The 12,230-nt window shown below is 35.8% G+C and overlaps 1 protein-coding gene across 6 annotated transcripts; it reads right to left on the reverse strand.

Annotated features, from left to right (window-relative positions):
• Nucleotides 1-223: 223 nt before the first annotated feature.
• Nucleotides 224-11,441, reverse strand: tank (TRAF family member-associated NFKB activator). 6 transcript variants are annotated; one of them, XM_058393013.1, is made up of 8 exons: nt 10,507-10,665; nt 9,213-9,354; nt 8,971-9,079; nt 8,093-8,205; nt 6,960-7,021; nt 6,192-6,310; nt 4,569-4,939; nt 224-1,145 (listed from the first exon to the last, which is right to left on the reverse strand). In XM_058393013.1, coding segments are annotated over exons 1-8 (1,068 nt in total). In that variant the 5' UTR covers nt 10,509-10,665; the 3' UTR covers nt 224-995. The 6 variants fall into 6 exon arrangements, with proteins under 6 accessions (XP_058248996.1, XP_058248999.1, XP_058248995.1 ...); XM_058393016.1 differs by lacking the exon at nt 10,507-10,665 and adding an exon at nt 11,365-11,441 and having other exon boundaries at nt 684-1,145; nt 4,569-4,942; XM_058393012.1 differs by having other exon boundaries at nt 685-1,145; nt 4,569-4,942; nt 10,507-10,661.
• Nucleotides 11,442-12,230: the final 789 nt, after the last annotated feature.

Raw genomic sequence — 12,230 nt, forward strand, 5'->3', positions numbered from 1 at the left:
GGGATAAAAATGAGGGTTATGAAACAGGAGGTGCAATCTTTCATTTTAAATCAGCACTTATCCACACGATCGACAGTCTGTAAATAGTGACAGCCTTATCACGCTGGTTAAGGAAGGTGAAAAAAAATGTGTCATTTGAGTAATGACAGTGTACGGTAAATAAATAAATAAATAAATAAATAATACCAATAGTATTTCAAACATCACACTATCAATACTAGGATAATTGTGCATATAATTGCACGGCAAGTCAGCCACAGATATTCTGTGTAATAACAAAGTTTTAATTAACCTGCAATACCTGTGCAAAACGGCTCTCAAAGACCATATGGCGTTGTAATATCGACATAATTATCCAACAATTATTTCTCATTTTGACTGAAATCTGCCATACAGCTGGTTTAATTAAAATGAAGACATTAAATTAAGAGTTATTGTGGGGAAAAAAAAAAAAAACAAGCTGACCACCAGCTATTAAGTGAGTTGGATTTGTTTGAGCATCTAAATCTAGACAGGGTAAATTTCATATCAGTTTCTCTGCCATAAAAACCATTAAAGGGATTTTTATAAGACAAACTGTCAGTCCTGAGGATAAAAATATCCAGATTTGTTACATTTGTGCACCTAAATAAATCGCTGCCTTTCAGTTAGAGTCAGAGTGAAAAGCTTTTAACTATATGACTATAGAACACTTCAGACAAACACATCTTATAAAATGGAAGCATTTCTTTATTACACAGACACACAGACAACACATTCAAAAGTCCCACAGATCAAAACCAAACTGAATAATTGAGTTGTTAATACCACAAAACGTACCATTCAAGTCCTTACAATTTAAATAAATGAGCATGGAGACCTCCACTCCCACCATGCTCTGAATGAAAAGCCGCAGTGGCCACCGTGTGCCGAGCTCATTGTGCATAGAGGACAGGCAACAAAGCCATGAATAAGGCAAGACATCGGCTAGTAGGCAGCTCCTGGGTCTGGCTTTGTCAATCCCCCGCTTCGCTCTGGAAGTGTGAATTGAGGTGGCTGTACATGAGGTTACTGGGAACAGTAGCCTTGCAAAAAGTACAGTGATCAGACCCCATGCTTGATGTTTCCGGTGCAATAGCAGGGATCAGATCAGGGTCCCACAGAGGCTGCTCAAAAAAAGAGACACCACTTAATACACCAGGTCTGTGTTTAATGCAATACATGTGCACTGTGCATTAAAATGAGTGTCAAAGCATGATGTATAAAACTGTGACAAAGCAACTGCTCCTTATTTTCAAAGCACCAAAATAGCTCCATACTCAAAACATGACCACACAACTCCTGAGTTTCAGCACATCAGGACCTAGCATAAAGCCAGCTGTCCTAGCAGTACCTGTTTTGAAGAAAAAAAAAAACAAAAAAAAAAAAACGCAGGAATCCTTCATGCAAAAATAATTTCATGCTGCCAACTGAGCAAAGGCTTTCAACTTCTTAAACTCTCAATTTCTTATTAAAATATTCTCATGAAAAAGTATTTTTTCAGGTATTATCACAAAGCATTCAGTAATTAGTGATAGTATTCAGTATTAGTAAAGCTAATAGGCATATGGTCAGGTTTATAGGGTTTTTGGATAAAATAAAATGCAATTTTATATAGGTGCTTATATAGGAACAGCAGAGGGCTGTAGACACTAGATTGTTTGCCTGTAGCAGCATGCCTTGAAGTGTTTTATTCCACTTATTCCACAGCAATTTGTGACCACGAGCAAGTTTTTTTTAATTACAAATATAAAACATGATACTCTTTATCCATTTATAGTTGCCTGTATTGAAATAAATGTTTCCTCACAGAAAACATCACCACATCAGCAATTACACATATCTTTTATCCATTTAAATGAAGTGACTGCTATAAATGTCCCTGTGTACACTGTTACTACAGAAACAATAACATTAGATTGAGTGCATTAATACAAACCTGAATTACTCTCAGAGTTGAATTGAGAATTCAACAGCACTTTGGTACAATTAAAATACAATTTGCTGTAATGACAGACCATACTGTGTAACAGAAGGTCAAACAATGATCAGTTCTACATGGATATTTAGAAAGACACCCTAACTGATCCTCACAGTCAGCGGAAAATATCAGATCAGCACCAAAATTTAAATTTGCCACCAAAATCTCAAGTACTAAAGTGGAACATAATCATTTATGTTTCATTGAGTACACTATGGTCAGGTCTTTTCACCTAAAACACAAGAAAAGAACACAAGAACATATTCTAAGCTGCAAAGAGGTGATTTCAAGTGTACATTTGTGTTGCATTTTGGGTTTGAGTAGGGGTGGGTGATATGACTTTAAAAATCACATCACAATACTTGAAAGCATTTCTACAATAGACAATATATTGGCTTTTGCCCCTACGTATATTCCCCACTGTTAAATTCACAATAAACTGCACAAACATTGAAATGAAACCCCACAATCTTACAGTCTTAAATGCCATCTTACAGTATAATTTAAATAATTAAAAACAACTAAACCTTTCACAAGATTTTCCTGGTACAAAATCTAATACATCCCCATCTCCTCCTGCCATAACGACCCCACTCCTTCCCGTCCACTACTGAGCAATGCTGTTATCTCTGTCATACTATTCTGTAACATAAAGGCAAGATGCAACACTGATGAAATACTGTCAATGTACTACAACATCAGACTGACTCAGAGGTTAATACTGAGAGATCTGTTAACCAGATTCAGGTAAGCGTTGATGTGTCAGAACATCACATTTTACTGAACTACTGTAATGTAATATAGGAAAGCCCATGACTAGCTAGTGAGTAGTTTAAACAGAGCAGATGTAGCTGCAGGTATTCATTCCAAACAAACAGGAGCCACACCTAATAGATGACTGAAGAAAAAGAACAAATGATCAAAGAGGTAGAATCAAGCGTTTTTCCTGATTGGTTGGGAATCAGGAATTGGCCTTGTTAGGGTAAGAATGAAGACCTTGCCACTAAAATATATATTTAATCAACATGAAATCCATTTCTGTTGTTTTTAATGTCTAATACAGTGATAATATAGGTGTATATATTTACCTATATATATACTGCTCAAAAAAAATAAAGGAACACTTTTTAATCAGAGTATAGCATCAAGTCAATTAAACTCCTGGGATATTGATCTGGTCAGTTAAGTAGCAGAGGGAATTATTATTCAGTTCAGTTTCAGCTGCTTTGATGTTAATGAAATTAACAACAGGTACACTAGATGGGCAACAATGAGACGACCCCGGTAGCATGACGCGATTCCTGGACCCTACAGAGGTTGCACAGGCAGTCCAAGTCCTCCAAGATGGCACATCAATACGTGTCATCACCAGAAGGTTTGCTGTGTCTCCCAGCACAGTCTCAAGAGCATGGAGGTTCCAGGAGACAGGCAGTTACTCTAGGAGAGCTGGACAGGGCCATAGAATGTCCTTAACCCATCAGCAGGACCGGTGTCTGCTCCTTTGTGCAAGGAGGAACAGGAACAATCAGAAACAGACTTCATGAGGGTGGACTGTGGGTCCAACGTCCTTTAGTGGGGCCTGTGCTCACCGTGGAGCTCGACTGACATTTGCCATTGAACACCAGAATTGGTCCACCAATGGCACCCTGTGCTTTTCACAGATGAGAGCAGGTTCACCCTGAGCACATGTGACAGACGTGAAAGGGTCTGGAGAAGCCATGGAGAATGTTATGCTGCTTGTAACATCATTCAGCATGACCGGTTTGGTGGTGGGTCAGTGACGGTCTTGGGAGGCATATCCATGGAGGGATGCACAGACCTCTACAGGATAGACAATGGCACCCTGACTGGCATTAGATATCGGGATGAAATCCTTGGACCCACTGTCAGACCCTTTGCTGGTGCAGTGGATCCTGGGTTCCTTCTGGTGCATGACAATGCCCAACCTCATTTCATTCAACATCATTTCATTCCTAACACATTACCCAGTCCATATCAGTATAGATATCAAGCATGATATTTTTCAAAGATTGCTTTCAAAGTGTTCCACTTTTTGAGCAATATATATATATATATATATATATATATATATATATATATATATATATATATATATATATATTCCAGCTTTGGCCGGAATCTGCCAAACTTAAAGAATAACAATAGTTGGGGATTTGACTTTTCTATCTATTATATGCGTTGACACCTGAGTTTTAATCCATAAATATATACTACAAAATCTTTCAGGGGCTTGTCTGTGTGTAAAGTTTTAGGGATTACCAGATTTTAACAATTTTACTGCTGATTGAGATACATATTTCTCTTCAGGACAATTTGTAGTTCTTAGAACTGTACTGAGTAGAAATTGTTAAAAATTCACAACGTGAACATTTTCCCAGGCCACCCCATTTATAAATCTAAGAGTGTTAAGTGTATTCTTCCCTTAGTATGGCCACATTTAGCTTGTCTGTTGATGTAGAAGTCTATTAGCACATGATGTGTTTCTCTGCCCATTCTTTCCTCTCATTTAGTGTATAACTTTCCAAAGCGGAGTGTGATTGGCTCTCACCTGTTGTGGTCCCCGGACTCCTTCGTGTGATGCGGATGCAGGCAGCAGGTGTGATGCTGGAGTAGACACAGAGTATGAGGAGTAGGACTCCTCCAACACTGTGGAAATGGGCTCTGACAGGTCTTTTCTGGGCATTGTAAGTGGTACACTCCTCTCTGGCTCACTGAGCAGAAATTCATATTCACTATCTGTGGGTGGCGGAAACTTAATATCGTCCATAAAGTCACCATCCTCCGGGCTGGCACCACGTGATGCTAGTGCACCTGAGGTCAAGTCTTCATCAACCTGTGGCCTTGAGGAGGAAGAGAAGGGCTCTTCTTCTTGTTCGCTGGTGTCATCCGTGCATTGGATAGGCATGGAGAACTGTTGCTCTGCTGAAACACACAAAATACACAACACTGTTATGTTTAAAGTACACAAGACTGGTTTAGCAATAACTATTCTAAATTTCTATATTTTATATAATTAAACTTCAGGATTGGAGGACAGATTGAGCACTTACTGCACACTGCTCATAGAGAATACAAACTAATAGCAATATATAACTGCATAGAAAATAACCAAGTGTTTTACAGACAACAGAAGTGGCAAAAATCAGGAACTAAGTGTTATTCCTAAAAAAAATAAACGTATTATGTTGAAAATTTACCTGGTTTATTGATCATATATAAATATTGTATTAATCACCTATAAATACTGTAAGACGTGTAAGGTCTCTAAAGTATATTTTTGAAATCTATGTCCATAGCTGTCCTTTGTTAATATAAAACTAACAAGAAAAAGTGTTCTGTTAGTGGGAAGGTCAGAAATTAAAATAAACATCCAAAACATTACTACATAGATTTGATTATTGAAGAAAATATTTAAATAGTTGTGCCAAGCGTAAGGTAAGAGTAATCTTTAGTAAGGGTACACATGGATTTAACATTTTTAAAGGAGCAACAGCAGAGCAAAATCCACAGTGCTGACTTTTCAGAGTTCATTTGTGTCCACTTGGAAATATATATATAAACAATGTAGGTGTTAACACTAGGGATTTGCTGTGTGGCTACTCCTGCTCTAGAACACTATTTTGAGCTATGGTCCACAGCCATGCACTGCATAGAAACAATGCACATCCATATCTGTCATTTCTGCCTGTACATTCAGCATATTTCTACAGCTAAAATGTCATGGACTCATCTAGGGTGCATTCCCACTTCACACCCAGTGTTCCTGGGATAGATTCCAGATGATACTAATGATGAGTGAATGAAAAATTACATTACACAAACATATAATTTCCCTTAAAATCAAACAAAGGGCTTGTAACTGCGTATGTGTGCAGTGTTAATTGTTCAGTCTGTTTTACTGCAGGGCAGGGATGCAGCTGCAGGAACACTGGACCTGATTGCCTCTTCTCCAGGTGCTACCATCTTTAATTGCATTCTGGATAATTTATAATACAGCAACTAATATCTTGTTTTGACATTTTTAAAGTAATTGTTAACTCTACAATTTCTCTCCTCAATTTAATTAGAGGGGAAAAAACTGTGCCTGGGTTAAAGAAGAATAGCAATCATTTAAAAAAGACATTTGCCCAAAATCTTAAAATTAGAAATTGAAAATGGTAAATAAAGTTACCACTGGCAGCATCATTTCCTTTGTGTATTCTTTTCAGGTGATCTTTCTGCCGTCTTGCAAGAGTCTGAATCCTCTGGAAAGTCCCCTGGATTTCCTGAAACGTGTCTAGAACATCCTCGCTAAGAACCAAAAAATGAGACTGAGCATTGATCGAGCACTTCCACTGTGACATTTTTTTTACAAAACAAATAAAATTTGATTGTTACTTTTTAAAAGACTGATAACTGTAAGATTCTACCTTTTTTCAGAAACAGAACGACCATTTCTTTCTATCTAAAAGACTTGCTTTGTGATATCTAATAAATAATTGATGGTTCGTGAAAATCTTCAAGATTTAACTATTATTATTGGAACTATCATTTCCAAAAATGTATCTGCTTTAAGCAAGAACTTATCAAGAACTTATATATGCTAATTGATCCAGTATGCCTAACACATGCCAAAAATAGCAGATTTACAGTGTCCACCATGATCTATCTTACGAGAGAATCATTTTATTATTATGTATATACCACACAGGGCAATGTGCAAGAATTTTAGGACCAGACACCTGTCTGTATGTAAGGTATGAGATTTAGTATACTACATTTAAACAATTTGTCTGTGATGATCTTAGTATGGTTTTAAATGTCTGGTCCACTTTGGTGCTTTTATCAGTAAAGTAATTCTGGCAAAGTAACGCAAAACGTATTGCAAGCGCATTGTGAAGCATAATACATTTAATTACAAGCTTTACAGGAATTACATGGGAGTATGAACTCTACATACATCTTCATGCCACTAACTCCGGGTACTGGATTGGGACGCGTCGGTGGAAACTCCAAGGATTCCTTGTTCATGTTTCCGAGACAGAAAGACAGAAAGAAATAAAGAAAAAGAGAAAGTATGAACAAAAGCCAGTCCTGAGCCACAGTGAAATGACTTTTCTAAGTATTACTTTAATTAGTACAGAGAGCTGATTTACTTAGTGTAAGCTTAAAGCTAAATTACATATATATGCTACAATATATGCTATATGCGATGAAAACATCCAATATTGTGTGTACTGAACTTGATCATTTAAATTCTCTGATATATGACTTTCATAGTAATGTACTAATTTTACAGTTATGTCAGTGCAAAGATATTTTCCTTAATTTAAGGTTATTTTATTCTCTGATAACACAGTCGACAGTCTATGTTCTCATGAAAACCTTATGCTCTAGCGCCCCCTGTTGTTTAGAGACATGACAAGCCTCAAACAATTGAGTAGAATTATCACGGTGGATTCAATTAGAGAAAAATTCTCACTGTGGACAGATAGTGCTGAGAAATGATATCAAACTGTGAAGAAAAAGAACTACATCTTTTTCACACATTTCTCACTATTTAACCCAAGAATGAACTGTGGATAAGTGGGAAAGCAGCTCAGGCACTGTCGTTGGATTTTCTGCCTGCATTCTACTAATAAAATCAGAATAAGGAAGGCGTATTCATGAGCTTATGTTGTGGCCCAAGCAGGCCATCAAAAAAACTGAGCTATATGTCCAGGACTTAACAACAATTAAGTACAAACTATAACAATAAGTATAGTCAAGTTTCTTATTACCAAAACCACTCAGAACCTTACAAATTTGTAAATTAAAAAAAAATAGGAACAGGCGAGCCAGGCATCTTACTCCTACTGAGTACAGAATTCTCATTAATAAAACTAGCACTAGCAATGGGGTAGTATCTACAGATCTTAACTTCAACAGTCAGTGTTTCAAAATGTATTTTGAAATTACATTATCCACAGATCTATGAAGCATATGTCTTTCTCCATGTGATAAAGTTGAATGTAATATTGATTCATTAAAGATATGGATATTTGCCTGATAAAGGTTGCAGCCTATCAGTAATCAGTTCAGAGACACACCTACCAGGATATAGTTAGTCCTGTGGGAAGTGGAGGAGTTGCTAGGCCACTGAATATTAGGTGACAACCTTTCTGTTTCCTGTTTTCGGTGTGCAGTCTCGCAACATTTCACTTCCCCTGAAAAATAAAAAAAAACAGCATGAAGTCCTTAATTCTTTAAGAGTCACAAGTTGTATAAATTTCTAATTTGTTGCTAAAAACAAAAACACATGCAGGGAACAACCTAAAATCTAAGTGTGGATATTTAAGGTGACTATATTAAAATATTTATTTGGAAAAATATACACATGTTTGAACAGGTTCTAAATGTGGAAATTCCATTTGAACCTCCTATATGTTAAACTATCAATAATGCAATAATGAGCCAATTCTATATACTTATATATAATGCCAATTATATATACTTTTTTCCATTGCATAAATGCGATCTTCAGCTCAATTCTTTCAACGATAAAAGCACTCAATAAAATTTCTCCAAAAACCTGAAAATTGTCTGGTGTTCCTTTAAAACTGTAATATATTTAAACCCATATCAACAATATTTATTGACAAGGTTACTTTAATTTGGTTGCAAAAAATAAAGTATTTTCTCTTTGTTAGTAGGACTAATGGAATGGGAATTATACCTATTAATTTTATTTTGTTAAAGAAATATATTTAGCAGTAAGAATGGGGTAATTTAGTATGTACACTAAAACTCACAGTCAAGCACTTTTTAAAAAAAATTACCAGCATTAAATTCACATCAAGGTCAGTATTTGAAAAGCATAAAAACATAAATAAACAATTACTGATCAGCCATTTAGATGTAGCATTTACAGAGCAGAATTTATTGGGCAGAATATTTGGTTTAGTTTACACAAAACAAATGTAAACACTAACCTGAAGCTTGCTTTATTGAATTTAACTGTGCTTTGAGCTGTGAAATCTCCTGCTCTTGGTCTTCTATCTTTTTCTCCAGCTGCTGTGTATACCGTTGAAATTGCTCTGTCTAAACACACACACAAGCAGGCAGACAGACAGACAGACAGATAAATGTGACATAGTCCTGATTAACTTTTTTTAATATACATTAAATTAAGTACAGAAAGAAAAACAGAAAGAAAAGTATCAATGGCTTTTACCTTCTCCTGTAACTGCTTTTTGGCATTTTCATTCTCAATGGAGATGTTGCGGTAGGCTTCGTAGGCTTTGTTTAGCGGATCACCAATGTTTCGGTCCATGCCGCAGCCTTCAGTAACATCACGGACACAGCAGTCATGGGTCCTGCAGCCACAAAATACACACTCAACAAAAAAACTAACATAGCTGTGTAGTTTAACAGCCATGTCAATCCTGTATCTCGATGTGTACTGGGATGACTTGAGTGTTCTATACAAATCCCCATTCCAAAAAATACTTCAGAAAAACGTTTGACTTCAAGTTTTAATTGATATAAAATTTGTCTTTAAAATTAGTCTTACTTAAGTCTGTTTGTCCCTTTATTTTTTAGACTAGTTTTTAGGAAGGCTGGGAAACCAGTACACACCGATGCATAAATAATGACTGACCAGACTGACAAGTTTCACCATGCCAAAACAAGCCAAATACACAGTCTTAATATATATATATATATATATATATATATATATATATATATATATATATATATATATATATATATATATATATATTACATATATATACGTGTAAAGGATTTAAAAACGTATCATTTATATACATTTATTCATATATATTCTATACATGTATATATATATATATATATATATATATATATATATATATATATATATATATATATGAGTCATATACATAATATATATACATAAGTCTTTAAATCATTTACACGCAAATAAGTATGTTTAGTGGAGTATATATTTACTATTTCAGAAATAACTTCATCCAGCCTAAAATAATTTTGTTACTCATGTTTACATTAAAACATACAACTTTAAGATTCAAAATAAGTAGTCTTTAATTTTCAGTAGTGTTTTAGCGCATATATGGATTGATTTTTAAAAATATTTGGCTTCACATTTGCATCAGAAGAGAACTTATATTTTGCATAATATGGGAAGTTTAATAATGACGTCTACGCCAAAGCAACGACTCTTTAGGAGTTTAACTCTTGACTACTAATGTTACAGCACATCAAATAAAGAAGAGGAAACCATACTTTTTAACGTTACGTGTTTGTTTTAAAGATGTTTGTTTATATATTTAACAAAAGCTGCCAGAGAGGAGCCTGAAGGTATGAGCTAAGCAATAACGTCGTAACTACACAGACCTGGCAGCTCTCTCTCTCTCTCTCTCTATCTCTCTCTCTCTCTTTAACTAGCGACTGTTGCTAACTCGCTTGTTCCTCTTTGGCTTTGAATGGAGCCTTACCTTCGTCCGAAAGCTGCCCAAAACACCTACATTTATCTACCGTTCAGATGTCATGGCGCGTTCTCGGTCCTGTTCTACATCTCAGTGTTCACGTTAAAGGGGAGGAAATGGAGTGTTTCGCACAAATGTACATTTTTACATGTTTTACAACTAGCTGGGAACTTCCCTCGGGGAATCCCCGCGCGCCTGTGACTTCCGCCTGCAGCCGCTCAGCCAATCAGAAGGCGCGCTGCCTCCTCACGCTGATGGCTGCGCGAGACCCGGGCGCTCTGTTTCAGCCTACTCGGCTGGCTGCAGTCTGCTATTAATGTCAGTTGGGCCGCAGGCAAAAGAGCTGTGCAGAGTCCTGCTGTGTGTTGCACGATAATATTTTCACTTTAATCATGGCTAGTCTGCCCTATGCTGCTCTAAATGATACTATCCATTATCACATACTCTATTAATAGTCTAGAACTAAGAGTGTATCAAATTGCCTTTTCTTGCTGAGTGCACTAAAGCATATAAAAATGCATAAACTCAACAGATAAATCAATGCGTTGATCAAGGCAAGGTACAGGTTAAAAAGGTGTTTTAAAATGCCTGATTTTGTGTGTTAATTTACATTTATGTACGTAAATGAGTCTTCCGCCTATTAAATATTTTGTATTTTGCTTTGTTTTTAATATATATGTGTGTGTATATATATATATATATATATATATATATATATATATATATATATATATATATATATATATATAAAATAATATAATATAAGAATAATAATAATAATAATAATATATGTATATATATATATATATATATATATATATATATATATATATATATATATATATATATATATACACACGCATTATATCCACACAATTGAAAACTTATTGTTTTTACCTGCAGTGTCTTGCTTTCAGGTAATAATCTAAGGTTACTGTCAGTATACAGTTCCGTTCATGTTTCTGTTTTTCTTTTCATACACATCTCCAGCACAAACATGGGAGGTGAATTAAATATACGACACTTTCCCGTAATCTAGTCCAGTTACTCCCCCTTCAGCTTCAAAAGGCAAAAGTTCAGCGGACGATGGAGTAAACATCTGGATTGACTTAATTCTACAAATATCTACAACCACATGTCCTGAGTGCACAAAGCTGTGTGCATTGACCCAGCTCTCCTCCGTGTGCAGTTTACACTTTGTAAACTCAATGCAAAAAGCCTTTAAACTTTGTTAAAAACAAAGCACTCCAACACTACATATTATACTACACTCATTTGCTTTAGAGTTCATGCAAATATTGTAGAAACATTCACAATGCAACTGTATAATAAAGGTATGTTATAATGTGAAGTACTTACAGATAAACTGTGCTTTTTTGTGTGTTACCCAATGTATAACCTAGTGATAGTAAATGAAGCATACAAATAGTTTTTTTCACTCCTTTTTTTCAGTTGCAGAATAAGGTCATCTTACCGCTATTAGGATGACACATGATGGATAAAAATATACTGCAGCCAACCACAGTACATGGTTGGAAACTATGCAACTATGACCACAAGATGGCAGTGTTGCTATCATTTGTGATAGTCTGGCCGGGGTCTTCAGGGGAGCTGTGATTTGGCTGCAACTAAATCCGGTCTCTTTTATATGTTTCCTACACAAGCTTCCTGTCTGAACTGGAGAAACACAAGTAATCTGATAATAACTTTATGCAGTTCAATTGAGGTAGGATAGTGGAGTGCATGAGGCAAAAAAGGCAGGC

This window comes from Hemibagrus wyckioides, linkage group LG06 (genome assembly GCF_019097595.1).
Source record: "Hemibagrus wyckioides isolate EC202008001 linkage group LG06, SWU_Hwy_1.0, whole genome shotgun sequence".
NCBI classification, from domain to species: Eukaryota; Metazoa; Chordata; class Actinopteri; order Siluriformes; family Bagridae; genus Hemibagrus; species Hemibagrus wyckioides.

What these genes read in the sequence shown, in the direction of transcription:
- tank (XM_058393012.1), bottom strand. An exon ending in TTCAATAAAGCAAGCTTCAG is followed by an intron (nt 8,206 to 8,970) that starts GTTAGTGTTTAC and finishes TTTATTTTTCAG; the next exon opens with GGGAAGTGAAATGTTGCGAG. An exon ending in GAGTCCGGGGACCACAACAG is followed by an intron (nt 1,146 to 4,568) that starts GTGAGAGCCAAT and finishes TTTTTTGAGCAG; the next exon opens with CCTCTGTGGGACCCTGATCT.